The sequence below is a fragment of the Hyla sarda genome, chromosome 3, assembly GCF_029499605.1.
Source record: "Hyla sarda isolate aHylSar1 chromosome 3, aHylSar1.hap1, whole genome shotgun sequence".
In the NCBI taxonomy this organism is placed as follows: domain Eukaryota; kingdom Metazoa; phylum Chordata; class Amphibia; order Anura; family Hylidae; genus Hyla; species Hyla sarda.
In genome coordinates, this window is record NC_079191.1 from 232,180,172 (window position 1) to 232,203,999 (window position 23,828).

Consider the following 23,828-nt stretch of genomic DNA (forward strand, 5'->3'; position numbering starts at 1 on the left):
AGACATGGAAAGTATCTGCAAGACCTAGTGAGTAACATACACAAGCATTTTTTTCTGTGATATGACAGATACACTTTAATACTTGAAGGCTTTGATAAGGTCAACCAAATTATAATAAAACTGAGGACTTTTATTCCCAATTTCTCCAGAAATCAGATCATCAGGAAAGTAGAGTGACTTTTCCAGGATTAAGAGGAGATTTATCAAAACCTGTGCAGTGGAAAAGTGGAGCAGTTGCTCATAGCGATCAGATAGCTTTTGTTTTTTAGAGGCCAATCTAAAAATAAAAAAAGATTTGGTTTGGCAAATCTTACTTTAGGTTCACTCAAATCTAGTCATTAACCCTATATGATTGGGGTGTTTTAGGCCTTTGTGACAAGAGCAGAATTTAACCATTTAGAATGTTGCATATAAAAGAAGGTTGTTTTTTTGTTTTTGTTTTGTGGAGAGGGGGTTTGGCTTGTCTACACCAGTATTTTTATTTATTTTCTGGTGGGGCACATTAGGATTTCTGAATAATACTTATTTGCCATTTCTCTCTTCTTCGGAGAACATTTTTTGACAGTTATACAACTTTATAAAAATGACTTTTTTATTATTATTCCCCAAGCTAGTCTCTGCTGGGCCATTTGGAGTGACTCTGTGCTGCAGAACTATTCTCCCCGAAGTGGGATTGACTGATGAAACTACAGGGTTGTGGCTGCTCCACAACCCAATAAGGTGAGCAGTAATTTCATTGCAAGATACATTATATGTTGCCTTGTATGGTATCACCCACTGTGGCGCTCCGCCCTTTTTTCTTTTTCTCTCTCCCTACTTTATAAAGTTAATATTGTAAAATAATTAAAAAATAAATAAATAAAAAAATCAGCAAAGAACAGAAAGGTCTCCAAATGCCGAACAGTGTATAATTCCTTGTCTATAGTTTAAGTTGTCCTTCCAATTTGTATTCTGATTATATGAAGTACACAACATTTATCACCCAAATAAAAAGAAAAGACACAAACCCTTGAGGCATCTGGCAAGAGCAGCACATATAGAAGGCTTGAATGACAGCACTGAGCCTGTTTGCTGTCATTGAGATAACATCCTGACCATCTGCAACAGCTTCCTGCTTCCCAGCATTTTCACAGTTTGCGAAGTCTGTACTGCTTGGCGATACTGAAAGATGGTCTGTGCTTCCATTCTCTCCAATAGTTGATTGATGATCGAGAGAAATATCTTGTTGATCCAGTGGATTTTGCTTGAGTAAAATGCAAGTGATGTTGGAAGAGTCTTTCTTGTTTTTTTTCAGTTCAGTGGCAATGAGGACAAGCCATTCATCTAAGGAATGCCAAAGTAGTTCTAAAGGCTGCAATAGAGACAGTGACCTTAAAGCAAAGACGTTTCAATCATCTTATTTAGAAAGGAACTAAAATATAAAAAGTTATATATTAAGATCCCAAATTGATACTATAGTTAATATTTTGACAAATATTGCAGCTAATCCTTTCCCGATTTCAGAGTTCATTTGCACTGCCACTACTAAAAAATATAGGGATACCTTTGTAGTGTAAATGGGCAACCCTAACAGTTCCTTGGTGCACTGGGGCCAGTTGCCCTTACCTTCCTTCTGTAGCCCTGCCTGACCACCAAGCCCTAGCCATGGCTTCATGGCACTGCTGATAGGGTGGGTCAGGCTCATTGTACAGGAGTGGTCTGGGCAACCGCCCCAGTACACCCAAGAACTGTTAGCATGGCGCATTTACATTAGAAAGGTATCAATATATTTAAAGCAGGGACAGGGCACTTTCCCATTCCCTGCTTGCAGATTTCTGCATAAATAATGACCATCTTCATTCTTTTGGTGAATCAAAAAAAAAAAAAATGTTCCGATGCAAATGGGTGAACGGAAGAGCAACTCACACCAGTGTTAGATTTGTGTAGCAAAATTCCACATAGAGATCCTGTAGTGTGAACATACCAAAAAACTAAATTAATGTTCATAGTGATATACGCAATTGTACATATTTGTTGGACACTTTTCAAAATGATAAAAAAAAACTAAAACCTAAAAAAAAAAGGCCTGAACACCTGTATTTTAGTGCCACTCGAGCCAGAATTAGATTAGTAAATCCCCACAGTATTTTGTTTCCTTTGACCCCTTAAGGACACAGCCCTGTTTTTTTTTTTTTTTTTTTTTTTAGTTTTTTCCTCCTCGCCTTCTATAAATCATAACTCTTTTATATTTTCATCCACAGACCCATATGAGGGCTTATATTTTTGCATGACCAATTGTAGTTTCTAATCACATCACCCATTTTACCATAAAATGTACGTCCAAACCAGAAAACTATTATTTGTGTGGGGAAATTGAAAATAAATTTTGCTCATTTTTGAAGGTCTCGTTTTCACACTGTACAACTTGCGTTAAAAATGACATGTTTTCTTTATTCTGTGGGTTAATATGATTAACATGATACCCATGTTTGCATACTTTTTTATTACTTTACTGTTTTCAAAAAATGTTTTTTTTACTAAATAAGTAGGTTTGAAATTACACTATTTTAACCACCATTAACTTTCCAATTTTAATCATTGTTTTTGGAAATTGATGTGACAAAAAAGCAGCAATTTTGCATTAACACTGTTCACCGTATGGGCTCTTTAACATTATATTTTGATAATTCAGGCACTTACACAAGCGGTAATACCAAATATGTATATTTTTTTTTACTCTTTTTGGGGTAAAAAAGGGAAAAAGGGGCCTTGTAAATTTTTGTTGGCAGAGGGGCTTTTTCACATTTTTTATATTACTTTTTTTTTTACTTTTATTTTTAACTCTCTCTGTCACCATAGGGGACTGTCTAAAGCAATCCTTAGATTGCTTATACTGATCAGTGCTATGCATAGCACTGATCAGTATTAGCGGCAATCTTCTTTTCTGGTATGCTGGAAGGCAGACCAGAGAAGAAGACCCTGGGATGGTGGCCAGAGAAGGTGAGGGGACCTCCATTTGTCCGCCATCTTGGATGATCGGATCACCACGGCCATGCCGAGGGTGTGCTGATCATCCATTACAAGTGCTACATGGCATCTGTATTGATCACAGCATATCAGGTGTCAATGTTGGACATTAGCATAATAGCTGATGTCCGCCATTACTGGCAGGTCCCTGGCAGCTGATAGCAGCTGGGATCTGCTGTGAATGAAGCGAGCCTCGCTGTGGTGCTCCCTTCATGTACAGGATGTAAATGTACGTCCTGGTGTGTTAGGTACCAGGACACCAAGATATACATTTACGTCCTATGTCATTAAGGGGTTAAAGGGCAATACACATTTTAAATAAAGTTAAGTAATATACTCCAATTCTTATAAACACATCCTATTGGGAAATATGTGAGAGGAAAAAAGGAAGATTAATTCTCCTGAAACCACCATAAGTAAGCATTTTATCATGCAAAACAAACTCTTCTATCTAAAAAGAATGTGTTGCCCATGGAAGTCAAGCCCTATAAAAAAAATTAAATCTTATTGGTTTCTATGACTTACACTGACACATTCTAATTACTTTTATGCAAAAAGCCCACTGTATGCAATGGAATGAATTATCTACAGGGTGGGCCATTTATATGGATACACCTTAATAAAATGGGAATGGTTGGTGATATTAACTTCCTGTTTGTGGCACATTAGTATATGTGAGGGAGGGAAACTTCAAGATGGATGGTAACCATGTCGGCCATTTTGAATCCAACTTGTTTTTTTCAATAGGAAGAGGGTCATGTCACACATCAAACTTATCAAACTTATTGGGAATTTCACAAGAAAAACAATGTTTTAACATAGCTTTATTCTTTCATATATTTAAAAGTTTTTTTGTTTACAGCCATTGACATGTCGCCGAGGTTAACACGTGAGGAGCGGATAGAAATTGTGTTAATGTGTGGTGAACGCATTAACTGGGGCATTGCAGCAGATTTCAATGCAAGACACCCGATGAAACCATCCATCTCCCATGCTACAGTTAGCAAACTACTTGCTAAGTTTCGTGAAACTGGTTCAGTGTTGGATTTGCCAAAATGTGGATGCATGAAATCTGTCACTAATGAAGAAACATCAGTGGCTGTCCTAGCGTCATTCAGCAAGAGCCCACAGCGTAGCACTCGCCGCATGTCACTGGAGAGTGGCATTTGTCGAACATCCCTTCGGCAGATATTAGCTACTCACAAATGGCACCCTTACAAACTCCAGCTACTGCAGCATCTCAACGAGGATGATCCAGATCGGCGCACTGAATTTGCAGAATAGGCAAAACAAAAATTGGAACAGGACCCTCAGTTTACGCAGAAGATTTTGTTCAGTGATGAGGCAAACTTTTATGTGAATGGTGAAGTTAACAAACAAAACCACCGCTATTGGTCTGACACTAACCCACATTGGATAGATCCCTCCAAGACTGTTGGAACACAAAAATTGATGGTATGGTGTGGTATATGGGGTACAAAGATAGTGGGGCCATTCTTCATCAATGGAAACCTCAAGGCCACTGCATATGCGAAATTGCTACATGATGATGTGTTTCCCTCTTTATGCACTGAAGCTGGCACATTCCCTGAGTTTTTCCAGCAAGATGGTGCACCACCACATTATGGGTGTCAGGTCTGAGCATTCCTAGATGAACAGTTTCCTGGAAAGTGGATTGGTTGTCGTGGGCCAGTTGAATAGCCCCCAAGGTCTCCCGATCTGACCCCCTTAGACTTTTATCTTTGGGGTCATCTGAAGGCAATTGTCTATGCTGTGAAGATACGAGATGTGCAGCACCTGAAACTACGGATACTGGAAGCCTGTGCTAGCATTTCTCCTGCGCTGTTGCTATCAATGTGTGAAGAGTGGGAAAAGAGGGTTGCATTGACAATCCAACACAATGGGCAGCACATTGAACACATTTTATAAGTGGTCAGAAACTTGTATATAACTCATGAAAGAATAAAGTTACATTAAAACCAAGCACATCATTGTTTTTCTTGTGAAATTCCCAATAAGTTTGATGTGTCACATGACCCTCTTCCTATTGAAAAAACAAAAGTTGGATTCAAAATGGCCGACTTCAAATGGCAACCATGGTCACCACCCATCTTGAAAAGTTTCCCCCCTCACATAAACTAATGTGCCACAAACAGGAAGTTAATATCACCAACCATTCCCATTTTATTAAGGTGTATCCATATAACTGGCCCACCCTGTAGATTCTTGAACAATCTTCATGACCAGTTTTTTTTGAGACCTCATAATCACTTCTGAGTAACTTCTGAGTAAATTGAACTAAGTACCATTATTGTTATATTCCAAAACTGCCTTCTATCTAGTGAGATTGAAGGATTTGCAAATGTTAAATGAGTATATTGTGGACATTAATTTTTTGTTACAGTCCAGCTAGACAGTTTCTGAATCATTAAAGGGGTACCCCGGTGCTTAGACATCTTATTCCCTATCCAAAGGATAGGGGATAAGATGCCTGACCGCGGGAGTCCCGCCGCTGGGGACCCCCGTGATCTTGCATGCGGCACCCCGTTTGTAATCAGTCCCCGGAGCGTGTTCGCTCCGGGTCTGATTACGGGCGATCACAGGGCGGGCGGTGTGTGACGTCACACCTGCGCCCCCGTGTGACGTCACGCTCCGCCCCTCAATGCAAGCCTACGGGAGGGGGCGTGATAGCTGTCATGCCCCCTCCCATAGGCTTGCATTGAGGGGTGGAGCGTGAGATCACACGGGGCGCAGGCGTGACGACACACCCCGCCCGCCCTGTGATCGCCCGTAATCAGACCCGGAGCGAACACGCTCAGGGGACTAATTACAAATGGGGTGCCGCGTGCAAGATCACGGGGGTCCCCAGTGGCGGGACTCCTGCGGTCAGGCATCTTATCCCCTATCCTTTGGATAGGGGATAAGATGTCTAAGCGCCGGAGTACCCCTTTAATGTACATGCAAATAGAAAAGGACAAGTAAAACTTTTTTTTTTACAAAACATGTTAATAAACTGAAATAAAAACACATTTGAGAGACCAAATGACATGGTATAAAATCAATCAAATCAGATTATTATAAATGTGGAAAACAAACAAAAATGTGCACCCCAACTTGGGAATTAACAAAGTCTTTAGTTTAGGTAATACAGGATATTCATGATTTACATGTCAGAACATGAATAAACTGATCCTACAAGATTACTGAAATATTGAATATTTCATGGAGCAAAACAGAAATTCCAAGTTTTGTTCACACAAACGCTATGGTAAAAGCTACTTTTTTTGGGGATGCAGAAAATGAAGTTCTTTCATGCACATAAATGAGAAATGACTCCACCCTATAAATGACTGGTACCATACTGCAAAAAAATTTATGTAATTAAAATGCAATTTCACCTAAAATATTTTCCAGGTTGTATTTGCACACTGTAATCCTCCCCCAATCTGTTCTCAATAGGTGTAAATATATAGATATAGCATTGGGAGAAAAATGTAGGTGTTGCTTACACTCTAGTAGTAAGACAGTACATTTAACAAAATCAGAGAAAGTTTTATTAAATGTCCAATGGATTGGACTGTTAAAGGCATTTACACATAGTAAAAATATTTTTTTGTACTTCAATTGCATTCCATAGCCAGTTACCTTGGGGTTAAAACCACAACACCATGCTATCATGTAGAGAAATATGAAATACCACAAACAGGTTTGGAGTTAGAAATTCACTAAAACATACCATGAGACTTTGTTCTGAATATTAGCTTACTAGTGTTAGAAGACCCTTAAAGTAAATTATTAGAAATGCCTTTAAATTGCTTAAATACCCAACTAATTCAATGTTTAAAACCAAGTGGGTTGCAAAACTAAAGGAAAGCTCCATTTTGGAACAATGTATCTCTTAATTTCAGTTTGTGTTGATCTCTTACATATTCTGATTCAAAATGAAGCTTTACTTTAAATGAGAAAGGAAAATATTATGACAAAAAAGAAGAGCTTTAGGAGAAGAGTTCAAGAACATATAAAATGGCATTTTGATTGACAGATAAAAGGGGAGTCATTGGACTAAACTGAAAATGGACATGCATGATATTAACCAAACTTACGTCCTGTTCAGTAGGGGGGTGATAAATGAATGCATGCTTTGTCACATTCATCTCGTTTACGTCTATCTTCCTAAAAACGTCATATACTTTTCTGACCTTGAACACCTGGTTTCTTGGTGTTTTGTTTCCATTGTAGCCCATGTCATTTCCATTACTCGGGGAAGCAGGTCCAAGGCGAAAAACGTAGCAGAATATCCGCACAATCCGCAGCAGACTCTTCATTTGAGCTTCATAACTACTGGAGATACTATTAATAGAGAGGTTCATAAACTTCTACTTCCTTTAGAACTATATTTACTTGTAAAGCAAACATCAATTGTATCTCTACATGGCAAAACAGCATTAAGATATTGATTGCTAGACAGTACAGTTTCGAGAAAAAGTGAATACTTCTAAAATGATAAAAACACACATACTGTTCATATTAAGTGAAAGAGCAAAGAAAGAAAAGCAAGTTAAAATATGTCAGTTACTTCTCTAAGGTTGCATTCACATCTCGTTTGTGCAATACTGTTGCCGTATCCAGTTTCTGTTAAAAAAACGCATGTCACCGAACCGGACCGAAACGTATGCAACCGTATATGCCTCCTCACGTTTTTAAACTGTATACGGTTTAAAATCGGATATACGTTTGCATACGTTTTAATATGTTTTTCTTGAAAAAAATATATACGGTTTTAAAGTTTGTCAACATTTTAAATAAAGTTCTTCTTGTTTTTATTGAATTTCTATAAAAAAAAAAAGAAAAAGATTAAAAACCGTATTGTGCAAACCGGAGGTAACTGTATGCACATACGGTTACATACGGTTACCATAGAACTCCATTTTAAAATAACCGTATACAGGATGGATGCGGTTTTTGACCGGGACACAAAACCGTAGTAGACTACGGTTTGGTGTACCGTTAAAAACCGTATACAACCGTAAATTATGCAAAACGTACACAACCTGATGCTACGGTTGGCATACGGTTTACAATGAAATGTCTATGCATACGGTTTGCACTACGGTTCGATACGGTTTTTTAAACCAAACCGGATACGGCAACCGTACTGCAAAAACGAGGTGTGAATGCAGCCTAAGATCTAATTGGCAACATTTGGTTCAGTTATGGAGAGGAGACTAGAAATTTGGGTTTTACAGGGGCACAAACCTGTTCTTCTCAAGAAAGATTGGTTACTGTGAACAATGCCTTGATACAAACAGCTTTCAGAACATGGACATCTGCAAGGGGGAACAAGAGGAGAAAATGCACAATTTTGTCACCCTCCTCTGTAATTTGTGTTCTCCTGTCACCCTCTTGCAACCTGTACATGCTGAGATCAGTGAGATCTTCTCAGCATGCACAGGATGCCTGTAAGTACGTATGTACCTATTTATCTAACTTGGGAACTTACCTAATGGAGTGGGAACTATCCAAATACTGGGGGCTTCTACCTAATAGGAGGGAATTGTCAAGTTAAAAAAGCCATCTACCTAATAGGGGGGAATTACCTACTCAGCAACACCTAATCCTCCTATCCTACCCCCACCACACTCAATCGTATGAAGAGCCCCAAGGGAAGCATTTTTTGGGGAACTGAAGTTAGGGAATAGGAAGAAAATGTGCAGAGCCTAAGATGATTGACTGGAAGATTCTGCAGACCGTGGGAAGAAATCCTCATGGCAGTCTGAACCAAATGAAGAAGAAACGTACAACTTAGGTGCTTTTTAAGTAAAATGCCGAGACCCGATTTTTATCGGAAGGAAGCTACGAATTTTGAGGAACTATGCTCTGAGGGTGAAACACCACAACATGTTTTATCTAAGATTTACAAATTCTGGCTTTCGGGACGGAGTGAACAACGACCATCATTTGGGGTTAAGTGGGAACGGGATCTAGGAATTCAGTTATTAGATGAACAGTGGGGTAAGATTTGGACATTGGCACATACTGCAAGAATCAAATTACAAGATGGTGACTAGGTGGTACAGGGATGTGGAATTCCTATCGCCTGACGCCCGGGACATGCAGTTTCGGGCGCCGGGCAGGTGAATTTGTCCGGCCCTTAGCCCGGCTTCGGGCAAGCAGGGCCGGACCTGACAAGCGTGGCAGCGATCTGCAGTCTGTATGGAGCCCCCAGCTGTAAAAAAACTGTGTCCTCCGAAGCAGAGCAGGGGAGATGAGAAGCTGTGTATTTGTCTTCTCTCCCCTGCTCTGCAGACGTGCGGGGGTGGATGAGGGGGGCGTGGCTTCTTGCTCCCCGTGCAGACCTGCGTCCTCTGCCTTCGCTCCCCCAGCTCTAGCTTCGGACAGCTGGGGGGAGGAGGCACGTCTGCACGGGGAGATGCATGCGGCGCTCACAGGGGAGTATGGAGCGGGCTCCGGATTCCTGCTCGCTCCATACTCTGCAGCCCCCGGCTGTTCTCAGTAGCCGGGGGCCGCCGCTAATAGCCAGCCTGCGGCGATCGCCGCAGGTGGCTATTAACCCTTTAGATCCCCGCTGTAAAAGCTGACAGCGGCATCTAAAGGGACATGCTCCCTGGTGGGTTAGTGGGGTGGATCGCTAAACCCCCCCCTCCCCCCCCCCCCCCCCGGAGCGCGATCGCAGGAGGGTGATCCACTATAGAGGTAGCCGGAGGGCTTACTTCTGCTTCCTGCTCTGTCATTGATAGATCCTGGCTGGACCAGGCTCTATCAATGGATCACAGAGAACACAGATTAATTGAGTTTAATAGAACTCTATTCATCTGTCTGAGGAATCTAATGATTCCTCATAAGTCTAATAAAGTGTAAAAAAATAAATAAATAAAGTTTAATAAAAGTTTGAAAGACACACATTAACCCAGTGGTCTTCAAACTGTGGCCCTCCAGATGTTACAAAACTACAATTCCCAGCATGCCAGGAGAGCTTTTGGCTGTCCGGGCATGCTGGGAGTTGTAGTTTTGCAACATCTGGAGGGCCACAGTTTGAAGACCGCTGCATTAACCCCTTCCATGTTAAAAGTTCAAATCATCCCCTTTTCCTATATAAAAACATGTAAACATAATAAAAATAAACATATTTGGTATTGCTTCGTGCGTAATTGTACAACCTATTAAAATATAACATTATGTATCCCGTATGGTAAATGTAAAAAAAATACCAAACCCCAGATTTGCAATTTTTATAATATCCCAGAAAAAAAAAGTAAAAAAGCGATTAAAAAGTCAGATCAATACCAAAATGGTACCGATACAAAAAACAGATTATGGCGCAAAAAATGAGCCCTCATACAGCCTGGTATGCGGAAATAAATTAAGCTACAGGGTTTAAAAAATGGCAATTAAAAAAATTTGAAAAAGTTCAGAATTAGTAAAACATGACGTAAACGATACAAATCTGGTATCGCTGTAATCAGGCCGGCCTAAAGTATAAAACTAACATGTTGCCTCAACCACAAGGTAAATTGTGTAGAAAAGAAAACCACCAAATCTGCAAAATTATCTTTTACTATTTTGTGGTGTCCCGGTACCGCATCCTATACGGTACCTGTATAGAAGTCCCCATAGCCAGAGTCCCTAGGACGTCGGGGTCCTTCTTATCTAGTCCATCCCTTGTCACCTCTCATCTAGGTATTAGTTATCTAGCAGTTATTTAGGATTTATATAAATATAATTGTACAAATGTATATAATTGGTTAATTACCTGTACGGAGCGTGGCAGGACGTGCAGGTCACGTGTTCAGGTGAACTCTATGGTTTTATGCTTGAGGACCTTTGGAGGTCCCTATGACGTATTTTACCCATCACTCCCTGTGACGGTGAGTGACAGTTACTTGGACCAATCTAAAACGGCCCTGCCCATATAAGGGAGCGGCGGCCATTTCTCGCTCTCTTGTTCCTGCGCTTCCAAGCAAGGGAGGATTTGTGCTGCTGTCATCAGTGAGTTAGGCCCGAGCCTTGCGGCGACGGCTGATATCTTCTAAACTGTGAGTGTCATCAATCCCTAGCACTCTGCAAGATCACAGACCATATCTAACCCCTAAATCCGGACGGATCTTCGCAAATTACCCTAAATTCAGAGACTTATATGAAAAGTCAAGGTCCGCAACAACTGTCAGTCACTGAAGTGCATAGAGACTGTATTAAAGAGACTGTTACTGTTCATTGGATGTACCGAAAGCATTTAAGTAAAGTTTATCCAAGTTCAAGTTCAACTACCTTGTGGACCTTCAGTCATTTTATGCATGCACCTATTGTTAGTGGGAAGGGCGGTGATAGGCCGGAGAATTACCTCAGCATACTAGCCCTCAGCCTGGCGTCACGAACTATAGGGTTAACCTTGACCCCTCATCTACCGAAACAGAGAATATGTTATTGAAAAATTAAAAGGTATCCTTATAGTAGGTAGTTATGACTATTATAGAGCGAGAAGGAAAAAATTAGTGTAAAAGCGAAAATTGGCCCGGACAAGTGGATCCTCATGAGGGACAAATAGATTTTGCTCCATTTTAGTCCCGTGGACAAGTAGTTTTTTATAAAATTTCCACACCCCTGTGGTACAGGGTCCCAAGAATAATACGTGGCAGGGGACATAGCGATAGTGACGGGAAATGTTGGGGAATTCATATCTTCTGGTCATGCCAAAAGTTGAGAAGTTTTTGGGAAAAAGTAAAAGAGGGAATCTGGAAAATAATAGGTGAAGATGTACCACTTACTCCTGCATTTTTTCTACTGCAACATAACGATAGACCGCTAAAGCAATACAAAATTTCTCTGTTGGGATATCTAGTGATGTCAGCAAGGAACTGCATCCCGGTGCTATGGAAACAAGAGAAAGCTCCTACAGTGGCATTGTGGTTTTCCAAAGTTAATGAGATATTTCTAATGGAAAATTTGAGGTCAGGGAGACAAGAATCTAACAGAGACTTTTTTTTGTACCTGGAGAGATTGGGTGCAATTTCAAGAAGGGGGAGACTTTGCATCCTTCATGAGAACCCCGGCTTAGGGTAAGTGGGGGGGGGGGGGGGAGGAGAGAGAAGGTAGGGGGTGGGGTGGGTACGGATTAGGGGGAGAAAAGGGTGGGAATTAGGAAGAGGTTGCCTTCTCGAGGGAGTACGCAGAAGTGTTTGAATATAATGGAGATTCTATTAGTTTATTTTAGCTGAGGGCAGCACCAGTCTTAGAGCAGTCAGGTTGTGTGAAGTCTGGGGGTTAAGATTATGTTTGTTATAATCTATGTTTTGAAATGTTGTATTTCTGCTGGAAATGGAAATGAAAAATAAAGAATTAAAAAAAAAAAGATCAAGAAGAAAACGACACATAAGAAGACACAACCCATGAGTCACTAAATGTAACCAGTGTGTAATCACCTATACCAGGGGTCTCAAACTTGCGGCCCGCGGAACCCATACTCTACCATGGTGGAGCGGAAGCTGTAAGCTCCCGCTCCTCCATTCACTAACCTTCCTCACACGCTGCGAGTACACAGCGTGTGAGCCACGGGGACGCGATCCACAGCAGCCTGACGTGATGATGTCACATAATTGCGTTAGCGCCTGGAGATCCTGTTCCCACGACTTGCATACTGTAAGTAAGACGAGTATGCTCAGCGCCCATTAGGCACTATATCGTACAGGAGGAGGAGGAGGGGGGGGGGGAATTAAAAAACTTGGGGGTCCAGAGAAAAGGGAATATTGAATGGGCCACAGCACAGGGGGCATTATATATGAGGGGCGCATGACGGGGGCATTATATGTGAGGGGCGCATGACGGGGGCATTATATGTAAAGCTGTATATGGTCACTGTATGGGGGATATTGGTCTGGTGACAGCTTTTTTAAATCAGTATCGGTATTATTTAGTCACTATATGGGGATAATGTTAGCGGTCCCTTGTATAGTGGTGTTATTGTTCTGTATAGTGATTTTTATTTCTTAACAGTATGATAGAATCATTTAGTCATTGCAGTAGTAATATACCATCCTGGTGCGGAGGTATTATTTTATATTTCTAAACCCAATCCCTGTGTACATAGCCATTCTCTTATATAGACTTGCCATTTTATGCACAATACTTTGCCTTGCCCCTCTATGCAGCAACATCTCGCAGCTTGCACATCTTTTAAATTACTAGTGTCAGTGAAAGCATCAAGTTCAAGTTTCTCCTTAGGTCTTACATAATCTAGTAACACCTCGTTAGAAATTACAACACTCGAGGGGTTTCTCAACCCTTTACATGCCTGAGCTTTATGTGATATTGACTATACCCCTCCCCTTTAGGTCAAAAAGAGACAGAGCATGAATGACACCTAACCTTACCACCCCGCCGCCCATCAGAAAAATGTCTTCATTATTTACAATGTGTGTTATAGAATCACACAAAGCTATTTGCAGAAAAGCCTAATCCCAACTGTGAAGCACAGCAAAAGGAGCATCATGGTTTTAGGCTGCTTTGCTGGCTTCTTTCCCCTAAGGTAGCAATGACTGTAAAGTATAATAAAATACTTACAGGAGAATGTAAGGGCAGCAGCTCATGACCTCAAGCTGAAGAGACCGTATAGAAAATTGTACATGAACATCTAATTTGTAGGCCTCAATTACCAATATTCATTATAAAAAATACCTCTTTTCATAAGCTTCCAGCATTAGAAATCTTATCAGGGGAAGGGGGCGTGTCCCTCATTTGTGGTGGTGGGAGGTGATTGGTGTGTCTGCTCATGCAGCCTTGTCCATGAATCATCTCTTGTCCATGAATCATCTCTTGTCCATGACTCATGAACAAGCTTGATGCTGCTGCAGGACTGGTTAGTGCCCTAGTGGTGGGATTTTCAGGGGCAGTTTTCAAAATATTCAAAACATTTTAAACAACCATATTAAAAAGGTTTTTCATTTTCATCATTAACAACATATAAAAAGTGGTTAGATATTATAGTGCTGATTTAAGAGGGATCAATGGGTTTTTTAAATTCAAAAGTTAGCTTGCCTTTGCTCCTTGCATTGTGTATGATTACTCCATGTGCTCAATACAAGATATAGTACAACTGTATGCTATCAGGATAATTAAAATGTGGTTGTTAGTGTGATTTAGCTAACATTAAGACCAGATTTTTTTAGTATACAATGTAGAAACCAGCTAATTCCAGAGGGTTCTCCTTACTTTTAATTGAAACTGTAACTATGTTGCAATGTTTAGAGGTGAACATTTTTTTAAATAACTTGAAGCTGCCTTAGGGTTTAAGCAGACGGCACATGCTTCATTCATTCTCTAATGGAGCACAGAAGAGACCCGAGTACTGAACTCTAGCATCTCCAGCGCTCCTATAGAAATAAATGGAGCAGATGTCATCTGCAGAATGTGCTTCTCTCAGAGTGTCGTGTTCCCGTTCAGGTGATAGCAAAGGGTCCCAACCATCAGACACTTATTCCCTATCCTGAGGATAAGGGACAAGTTGTCTTCCACCAGATAAACCCTTTAAATTTCCCTCCAATTCCCCTTTTATCTACAATTATTTCCTATTCTTCCCCCCATAGTTATATCTGTACTGCTCTTATTACTGTACAATAGTTTTAAGCACTGTGGTTTCTTTAAAGAGATATTACCCTTTAACTTATCTAGTGGCTTGAGACCATACACTGTGTGTACAGAGTATTGTGGGACGTGAAAGGAAGTGACCGTTTCTATGACCATACAAAGATGTGCAAAGAAGCATATATAGTAAGTGACTAGAGCACCTTGCAAGCGGTATATAGAGGAGAAAGGCTCCAGGAGGTCAACAGCAACAAAGCAGGACAGGCAAGAGCCAATAATAACTTTGAAGCAACCTGATTTTGGTGATTAGGTGTACATCCAACTTTCCAGCCCTGGTGTACAGGCCACTTACATGCATATTTGAAGAGTGCCATTAAAGGTATGCCCCAGACATATGCAACTACATACCTATACAATTACAATGATTATTTTTGTAGAATCAAAGACATAACCCACATAACTAATGCGTGTCCACAGCCAAATGTAGCCAATAAAACAAAACCAAGTTTCTTAAAGTAGATCTATAAATACACAATAAAAAAACCTTGAAAATAACGTTCACAAACAGAGCATGACAACATGACCATGTAAAATGTATGCATTGCATAAATAAACTTCTACACAGATGTAGTGACTCGAAATGTAATTATTCACAAAGTAAATTCACAATAGGCTAAATATATAAGGACTTTTGGCTGATGATAATCTATGAATATGATAAATCAATATTAATAAGTTTTTTAGCCTCAATATTACCTTAAGAGTTTGTGACCATTTGTAGTAGCAACTTCAGCAAGGCTTGTAAGTATTTTGAGGTATTGGCTTTCACTTTGCTGTGACAAATGTTCAAGGACCTGCCGTAACTATGAGTAAGAACATTAGTTTGAGAAACATAATGCACTGAAGTAGACAGATTCTCTAAATTGTTTCACTTTTCAAAACTGAAAGAAAGAAAACTACTGTGAGAAATGTCTTTAAATGTTTCCAAGTGTTATAAATCAGTGCTTAGAATGTAATTAATAGACATTCTTCACTAACGTGACACAAGTAACTGCAAAGTTGTTTTAGTCTGGACATTAGCATTCTTTAAAATGTGAAAGAAATAAAGAGACTAATGCAAACTATAATTGAGATGTAAATTTTAGAACATTGGCCTACAGCATGAAGGAAATTTGCCTCCAAATGTCATTTATTTTATTTTTCTGCACATTGCTAGTACTAACTAAATATTATACTAAGACTATGGACAGACTTTTCTAGTCTCCCCCTCTATTTCCCTGGAGGGAACCTGTCATGAGATTTTACCATATATAATGCATGATAATTAATTTTTTCTGCACGTATGCCAAGGTACTATGTATGGTAAAATCATTTTCCTCACCATTCCCAGTAGACATTTCTTCTGCAGAGATGGGCTGGATATGAAGTTAGAAACGGTACCTTAGCAGACCGGTAAATAGTGCCCTGTCCGGGTAGCTATACTTACCTAGTCCCGTCTGTTGAGCTGTAATCATGCCCCCTCAGCACAAATGACAGCCCGGCACGCCTGCATCATCGCACTGCTTTGTCTGCTTAGGGAGATTGCAGGCTGGCTATCAAGATGAGGGGGCATGATTACAGCTGGAGGAGACTGGGCTAGGCAAGTATACCTCCTCGTCCGGGGGACTACTCACAGGGCCGGTGGGGAACACTTTTTAACTTCACCAGTGGACAGGAACGTCCCCCAGGCATAGTAAGGAGAAGATTTTACCATACAATGCGTTGCCACAGGTTAGCTTAAAGGACTTTTCCCCATGGAGCCTAAACATGGATTTGCAAATAAAAAATCCAGCCTAAGGGTACCTTCTGATGGGCAGATCCACAGAGTATTTTACGCTGCGAATCCGCCAATGCTGGACCCCTACATGGTGCCTCAGATGTGCCTGCTCAGAGCGGTAATACACCGCAGACACACTGAAATGTGCGGGTCGGACACACTGCTGTGATGTACTACTGCTGCGCATGCGCAGTATACTCACACACAATTGTGGCTGCTCCCTGCCTAGCTCCGAGCAGGCACATCTGAGGAACAAAACTAGGGATCCATCGTCGGCGGATCCACTGCATAAAATACGCTGTGGATCCGCCCGTCTGAACGTACCCCTAAGGATATGTTCACACAGGAGGATTCACAGAAAGTCCCCCCCGTGTGTAGAGCGGCGTCAGGTTTTCCTCAGCAAAATATTTGCAACAAATTACATTGACTTTTATGGGGTCTGCTGCAGATTTTTCACTGCGGAAAACCTGCTGTGGCCAAAACTTGAAGTGGGAAACTTTAAACCTGTCTGCGTGAACGTACCCTTAGGCCGCAATCACACGACAGAAGTTCCACATATCTGCATGAATTCTGCATCCGCATTGGTTCTGTGCAGAATTTCGCATTTAAAAAAAATTAAAAAAAATTTATCATTGGCGGAATTGGTGCGGACTTGGTGCGGAATGTATGCAGAATTTCCACATGGATTCCGCAGCTCAGTAAAAGATAGACTTTATTTAATTAAACAGTCAAATGGTATTCCGCACGAATTCGTTAGAAAGTCAGCCCCATTGACTTTAATAGAATTTCGCAGCCAAAGTCCGGAAAAATATAACACCAGACCTAGATTTTTCTGGGCCGCGGAAAACACAATTTTAGAAGTGAATTCAGCATGCGGAAATTCTGCTGTAAGAATGACAGTGTGGAATCCCATTAATGTTAAAGGGCAATAAATTCATGCGGGATTCCATGTGGAATTTCCGTCGTGTGAACGCGGCCTGTATTCACACGTACAGAATCTGTGGAAATTTGATGCAGTTGGCAGCCTCAGGTCCTATCGAAGTGAATAGATGGTGGGGCTGCAGTACCCTAGCACCACTATATACTTCATGTGCTGGACAGCTGATTAGGAGGGATTTTGGTCATCAATCAACTATTGATAGCTTATCCTTAAATAAGGTAACTTTGGACCATGTTTTGGTAAATGCGAAGGAGTAAAATTGCATTGTTTTGTATTTTGTCGTCTTTTATGAGGGGGCTGAAATGGGAATTAATGGTGAGGTTTAATGACAGTTAAATAATTTTGATTGCAACAGTATGAGTGGTTTGCAGAAATCCACGTAAATGCTGCAGAAACCACTCCATTAAGATGTATAGGACTCATCTTCAGTCGCTATAAATCTTGTGAATGTACCTACCCTTACTAATTAAGCTAATAGGTAATTAATTATTCAGTCCATTTCCCACCTGAAATTTGACATGTGACAATTTTAGATTCTTCAAGCCCTTTTCACACTCACTTGTGACCAAACACATAACTACTCTGTGTTTCAAGGTTCCAAACCTTTTAGAGACTTCAAATTAAAATTGATGCCTAGAATAATCTAATAGATAGATAAGACAGATGTTATTGAAACAAATGAATTGGTATCCCTGAGGGTAATGTTCAGGGCACATTCAATTTTACTACAACTGTACCATATTTTCTCGAAGATCTTCATTCTGAGTCATCTGGATCAACGTCTGAAAAAGTCTGGGATGATGCTGTATAAGCACGTCACAGGTTTCTCCATAACCCCCCTACCAGAAAAAACAAATCACAACATCAAAGTCTACACAGTTCACTATTCAACTTCAGCATATGCCACTGTATGACATATGTAACAGTTAGTAAACCAGATATTTATATGAAATTTATGAGAAATTTTTATTCATAAACCACATATGTAAATATTATTGAAATCAGAAGTGAACAATTTAAAAGTTTTTTTTTTTTGTTTTTTCATACACCAAACCCTTTTTTTTACTTTTCAAAACATACTGAAGTCAAGTGAAAGATTAGCCACTCAGCTATACAGTGGTCCCTCAATGTATGATATTAATTGGTTCCAGGAGAACCATCATATGTTGAAACCATCATATGTCGAGTACATATGTCTATGTAAAAATGGTAATTGGTTCTGGGGCCTTGGAACCATTGTAAGTTGAATACATATCTCTATGGGAAACTGGTAATTGGTTCTGGGATGACCATTGTATGTGGAGTGTATAACAAACCAGGGTGCCTCCAGCTGTTGCACAACTACAACTCCCAGCATGCATGTACAGCCATTGACTGTCTGGGCATGCTGAGAGTTATAGTTTTGCAACAGCTGGAGGCACACTGATAGGGAAACATTGATGTATGGGGTGTATAGTGTGTATATGTATTGTATGTGATGTGTGACATCACATACAGTACTGTACAGTTCTTTAAATACCTTCAGGGGGGACAGAATGTCCTCCATTACGATCCTGCCGACTACAGCTCTATAGGAAAGGAAGGGGAGGGCAGCCAGCAGCTCATTGGATGCCTGCAGCAAGATGCTGCAGGCTATTGGCTATGGCTGCACTGGGGGGGGGGGGCTTACACGGAGCTCACAGGGGAAGCCTGCGTGAGTTAGCAGTAACAGGAGCAGAACGGGGCACATTAAACAACTATCTGTCAGTTGCTGAAGTTGTCAGCGCTGTCAGATAGCTGTTTGTACCATGGCCCCAACACACAGCAGCATCATATGTCGATGCTGCCTTCAACATACGATGGGCTCTGAGAGGCCATCATATGTTGAAATGATCATATGTCGGGGCCATCATAAGTCGGGGGGTCACTGTACATTGATTTAAAATAAGATTATGCCAAAGGCTGTCCAGGTCTTGCTGGAAGTTCTAGTTTTGTAACAGCTGTCACATTGTGTGGAAAAACACTTCCCTAAGGCTATGTTTCCCCACAGTTTTTCTGGCTTTTTTTTCTTTTTTTAAACTGCCACAGCAGTTTTTGGGCCAAAGCCAGAATTGGACCCATGAGGAAGGAAAAGTATAAATCCTTCCTTTATATTTCCCAATCCTTTTGAATACATTCCTGGCTGTGGCTCAAAAACTGCAGTGGCAGTTTAAAAAAAGAAATGCCGGAAAAAAACCTGTGTGGAAACCTAACCCTAACCTGTATATATTGGTTTACAAACAAAACATAAGCAAGTGATGTTGCAGTCCTGATAAAGAAAACATACCTGCACACAAAGATCCAGTGGAGTAACACCATTCTTATCTGGCAGGTACTTTGCACCACGCACTAATAATATCTGTGCTGTATCTCTTTGTCCATGGCTGCAGGAAACAAAGAAATCATTTGTGCTACAAGTTGTATACTTGATGGATTGTTAATTATAATCTGACCAGAAGCCATGTGAACAGAAAATCTCAATCTATCTCCGATTATTTTTCCCTGTTACAAACTACTGCTGGAGGAAAAATTAATTTTATGTTATCTTATCTTCCACAAGAAAAGCATTTACTATAATTTCCTTTCAGTGAACAGTCGGAAAAACTGTAATGTAAAAGAAAGACAATGTACTAATCTAACACCAATGCTCCACTAGCATACTAAAATAAGAGAGAGAGAGATTTATTGGGCAAAAAGATGCAGCCAATTTTCAACATATCTAAGTTTAAAGAAGGACTCTTTAGCATAGGCCATTATTAGAGAGCAATATAAAGTGTATGTGTATGCCTCGTGCGTATCTATTTTAGCTGATGTGTCATGCATGGGTTGTCATCTTGATTCCCTTAATCCCCACTAATATGGTTTACTAAGGGAAGGTCACACATAATGCATCCGCAGCGTATTTCACACTGCGGATGCACTGATGCCAGTCCCTAGAGCTTAGGAGATTTTTTTTTTGATATGTACTTTCCTGGAGCACCCTTTAAAAATAGCTACAACCGGTGGCCTGCATGTGGAGCTGAGCGGTCGCACTACTGCCGAGCTCCCGCTCATCCTGTGCATTTATCCTGTAATAACCCCCTGACTCACGGTACCTTTGACCGGAGGGTGCTTTGGGACTCTTGGGACGTAGGCACTGCTGGCGGTGAGGAGTACGGATCCATCCCGGCGCAGATGGTGAGGCGCACACTGCGAGCAGGACCGGGCTGCGGCGGTGCTTCTGTGGAGGTGGCCTTGGGACCGGAGTCTGCTGCTGTGCTCTGGTGGTGCCTGGAAGAGGTGACAAGGTGCCTTGAGGTGTCCCCACATCTCTGTGGGACTTGGAAGGCTCCTGGACTACAAGGCTAAGGCTGCCATTGCTTAGCTTCGTGGGCGGGGCCTTGCTCCGGGCCTGGTTGCCAGGCAACCCCCTCTCTCTGGGCTCCTGAGATGGCTGGGGGCTACTCCTGGGCTGCGGCGCTCTCCCGACTGCTGGTGGAGGAGACTTCCTGCTGGCTGGCCTCTGTTCCTGCTGTGGCAGTGAGTAACAAGTGCTATACTCTGATATTAACTCCCTCCCTGCTGGACTGTGCTGCTGTTCTGTGAGGGATCTGCTCTTCCTATTAACCCCTGAGGTGCTGGACTGTGCTGCTGTTACAGTTGGGGTTCTGCTGTCCCAGTTGGCTACCTTGGTGCTGGACTGTACTCCTGGACTGTGAGGGGCCTGTGGGCCTGTGGTGCTGGACTGTGCTAGTGTCGTTGTGGAGGCCCTGCAAATTCAGTTCCTTCCCTCTGTGCTGGACTGTGCTGTTCTTCACTCCCTCTGTCCTGGCTGGGGCTCCTGCTAGTGCACGGACTCTGCTAATTTACTTAACTCCCTCTGTGCTGGACTGTGCTGCTGTTGCTGTGAGGGCTCTAAAGCTGCTGACTGGCCCATTCCTGCTGACGCATTTCTTGCTGTGGAACCACTTGCTATCCAATATACTACTATGGGAGGCTCCAGGGGTAGATCCAATCGCAACAAGTCAGGCGTTGGGGTGTTTTTTCCTCCTATGGATGATGATGCTTCTTCTGATGACTGTCTCTCTGAGGCTATTGGTTGCTCCCAGAGGGAATCTGTGCCCCAGACCCCTCTATCTACTGAAGTGGCGGCCAATGCTGCTAAGGCGTTAAATCAGTTCTCCAGATCTGAACGGCCATCGGGCAGTGCTGTGCCTTCGCCTCTTCCCTCTCCGGATAAGATAACATATGATGGGGCTCTCCTGGACTTGCGCTTTACAGAGATTCTGTCCACTATTACCTCCTGTCATACATCTATGATTTCCAAGGTGGACGAGCTTAGTCAAGAATTCGCCATCCTGCGACATGAGAATCAAAAGCTACGGAGGTGAAGAATAGGGCCTCTACGGTTGAGGATACCCTATGCCCAATTCCTCAACAAATTTCTGATATGCAGCGGCAGCTCCGTGGTGTGGTGGATAGAGCGGATGACTTTGAAAACCGATTACAGCGCAACAACGTTAGGCTGGTGGGCCTTCCCGAAAAGGCAGAGGGTTCGGATCCCGTAGAGTTCTTGGAGTCCTGGCTGCGAGAGTTGTTGCCCGTGGACACTTTCTCTCCCTTCTTCACTGTGGAAAGGGCCCATAGGGTCCCCGCTAGACCGGGGGGGCCCCCACGACCATTTCTAGTGAAGATTCTCCACTTGAAGGATAGAGATGTGATCCTGAGAGCTGTGAGGATGAAAGGGGAGGTGCTCTTTGGCGATAGCAGGGTCTCCTTCTACCCGGACTTCTCCATGGAATTGAGGAAACAGCGCACACAGTTTACCAAAGTCAGGGCCACACTCCGTTACAAGGGGTATCGGTATGCCATGCTGTACACGGCCCGGTTGCGGGTGGTGTATGGACGCACCACCAGATTCTTCACTTCCCCTGTGGAGGCGCTACAGTGGGCGGAGGAGGCACTTGGAGCAGCTCAGCCACCAGACTGATTTCTCGGTTGGACTGCTTACCCTTCTTAGTTAGTTAATTAGTGGATAGGCTGTCAGTGTTAGCTGTCCGAGGTTCGAGTTTCCCTTAGGGATTCCCTGGCTAGTGGGTCAAGGGCTAATGTTTTGTTCTTTCTGGGTGGGCGGGAGGTGGCGGTTGGAAGTTGTACGTAGCTCCCGCACTCGCCTGATACGTATTTTGGTTCGGGGTATAGGTCTGCACAGGTTTAGTTAGTGTTACCCAGGGAATTGTTTTGGGGATTATTTGTTCTTCTTGGTTGGAAGGTTGTTGTCTATGTTGTTGTCTATGTTGTTTGTCCGTGCTGTCTTCGTCTCTGTGAGTGTCTGTTTGATGGGTGAGTGGGGTGTGTGTGGTCCCGGTGCTCGATCCTCCCTGATCCTGGTCAGGGGATGGTCTATCCTGGTTCTTCTTTGTGCTCTTTATCCAGATGGGGACTCCAAAAGGTGGTTAGCTGGAATGTCAGGGGGTTGAATTCCAAGTTTAAAAGGGCCCTTTGTCTTGATTTTGTTATGCGTCAGTCTCCTCACATTATCTGTCTGCAGGAGACTCACTTTACGGGTCAGAAGATCTTGGCCCTTAAACGGGCCTGGATTGTGAGGGGTTATGCTACCTACTCCACTTATGCTACTGTGCTCATTACTAAATCCCTGCCGTTGGTTGTCTCTCGGGTATCCTGTGATCAATTTGGGAGGTATGTCCTTTTGCACTGTTCTATGGGGTCTGTCTCTTTTGTACTTGTTTCTGTGTATGTGCCCCCTCCCTTCCAAGTTTCTGTACTGGAACTTCTTACTAATGAACTGCTTTCTTTTCTCTCTGACCCTGTTCTTTTTGTAGGCGATTTCAACATGGTTCCTGATCCGGTCCTCGACCGCACCACGGCTGTTGACCAGGGCTCCTCTGCGTTCAATACTTGGCGACTGGCATGGGGCTTGACCGATCTCTGGAGATGGAAGTACCCTGCAGGGTCCTCATTCTCCTTTTACTCTGTGGCCCATAGGTCGTTTTCTCGCATTGGCCTGGCTCTGGCATCCGAGGATCTTCTTCCACTGGTAAGAGCCGTTTCCTACACCTCTAGCGGGATCTCAGACCACTCTGGTTACAGGCTGAGGCGGTAGTGGAGGCTTTGGGGGAAGCTCATACAGACTACTGGGAACACAATACCGACTATCCAGATGCCTTGGTTCAGTGGGATGCCTACAAGGCCACGATAAGGGGTGCTTTTATTGCAGGGGTGGCGGGTCAGAGGAGAAGTAGGTCGGCCATGGAGGTAGCACGCTTGCAGAAGGTGGGGGTTCTAGAGGCTGAGTATATTAGGAATCAGTCACCTGAGGCCGAAAGGGAGTGGGCCAAGACTCAGCGTTCCTTGTTAGTCATCCAGAAAGAAAGGGTTCAACTGAAGTTAGCGGATAGGGAGGCTGCTATGTTTGCCTTTGGTTATTAGAACGGTAAACTATTGGCCTATTTG

The 23,828-nt window shown here is 42.4% G+C and overlaps 1 protein-coding gene across 4 annotated transcripts in view; it reads right to left on the reverse strand.

The window, feature by feature from the left end:
- HACE1 (HECT domain and ankyrin repeat containing E3 ubiquitin protein ligase 1) overlaps nucleotides 1–23,828 on the reverse strand; it is a 126,938-nt gene that overhangs the window by 62,704 nt on the left and 40,406 nt on the right. For 3 of the 4 annotated variants that reach the window (XM_056566204.1, XM_056566203.1, XM_056566201.1), the window contains 5 exons: nucleotides 19,663–19,759; nucleotides 18,095–18,196; nucleotides 15,358–15,464; nucleotides 7,110–7,356; nucleotides 1,008–1,351 (listed from right to left, as the gene is read on the reverse strand). In XM_056566204.1, coding sequence (XP_056422179.1) covers nucleotides 1,008–1,351; nucleotides 7,110–7,356; nucleotides 15,358–15,464; nucleotides 18,095–18,196; nucleotides 19,663–19,759 — 897 coding nt within the window. The remainder of the gene's footprint in view (nucleotides 1–1,007; nucleotides 1,352–7,109; nucleotides 7,357–15,357; nucleotides 15,465–18,094; nucleotides 18,197–19,662; nucleotides 19,760–23,828) is intronic. The other variant, XM_056566202.1, reaches the window with a different exon arrangement.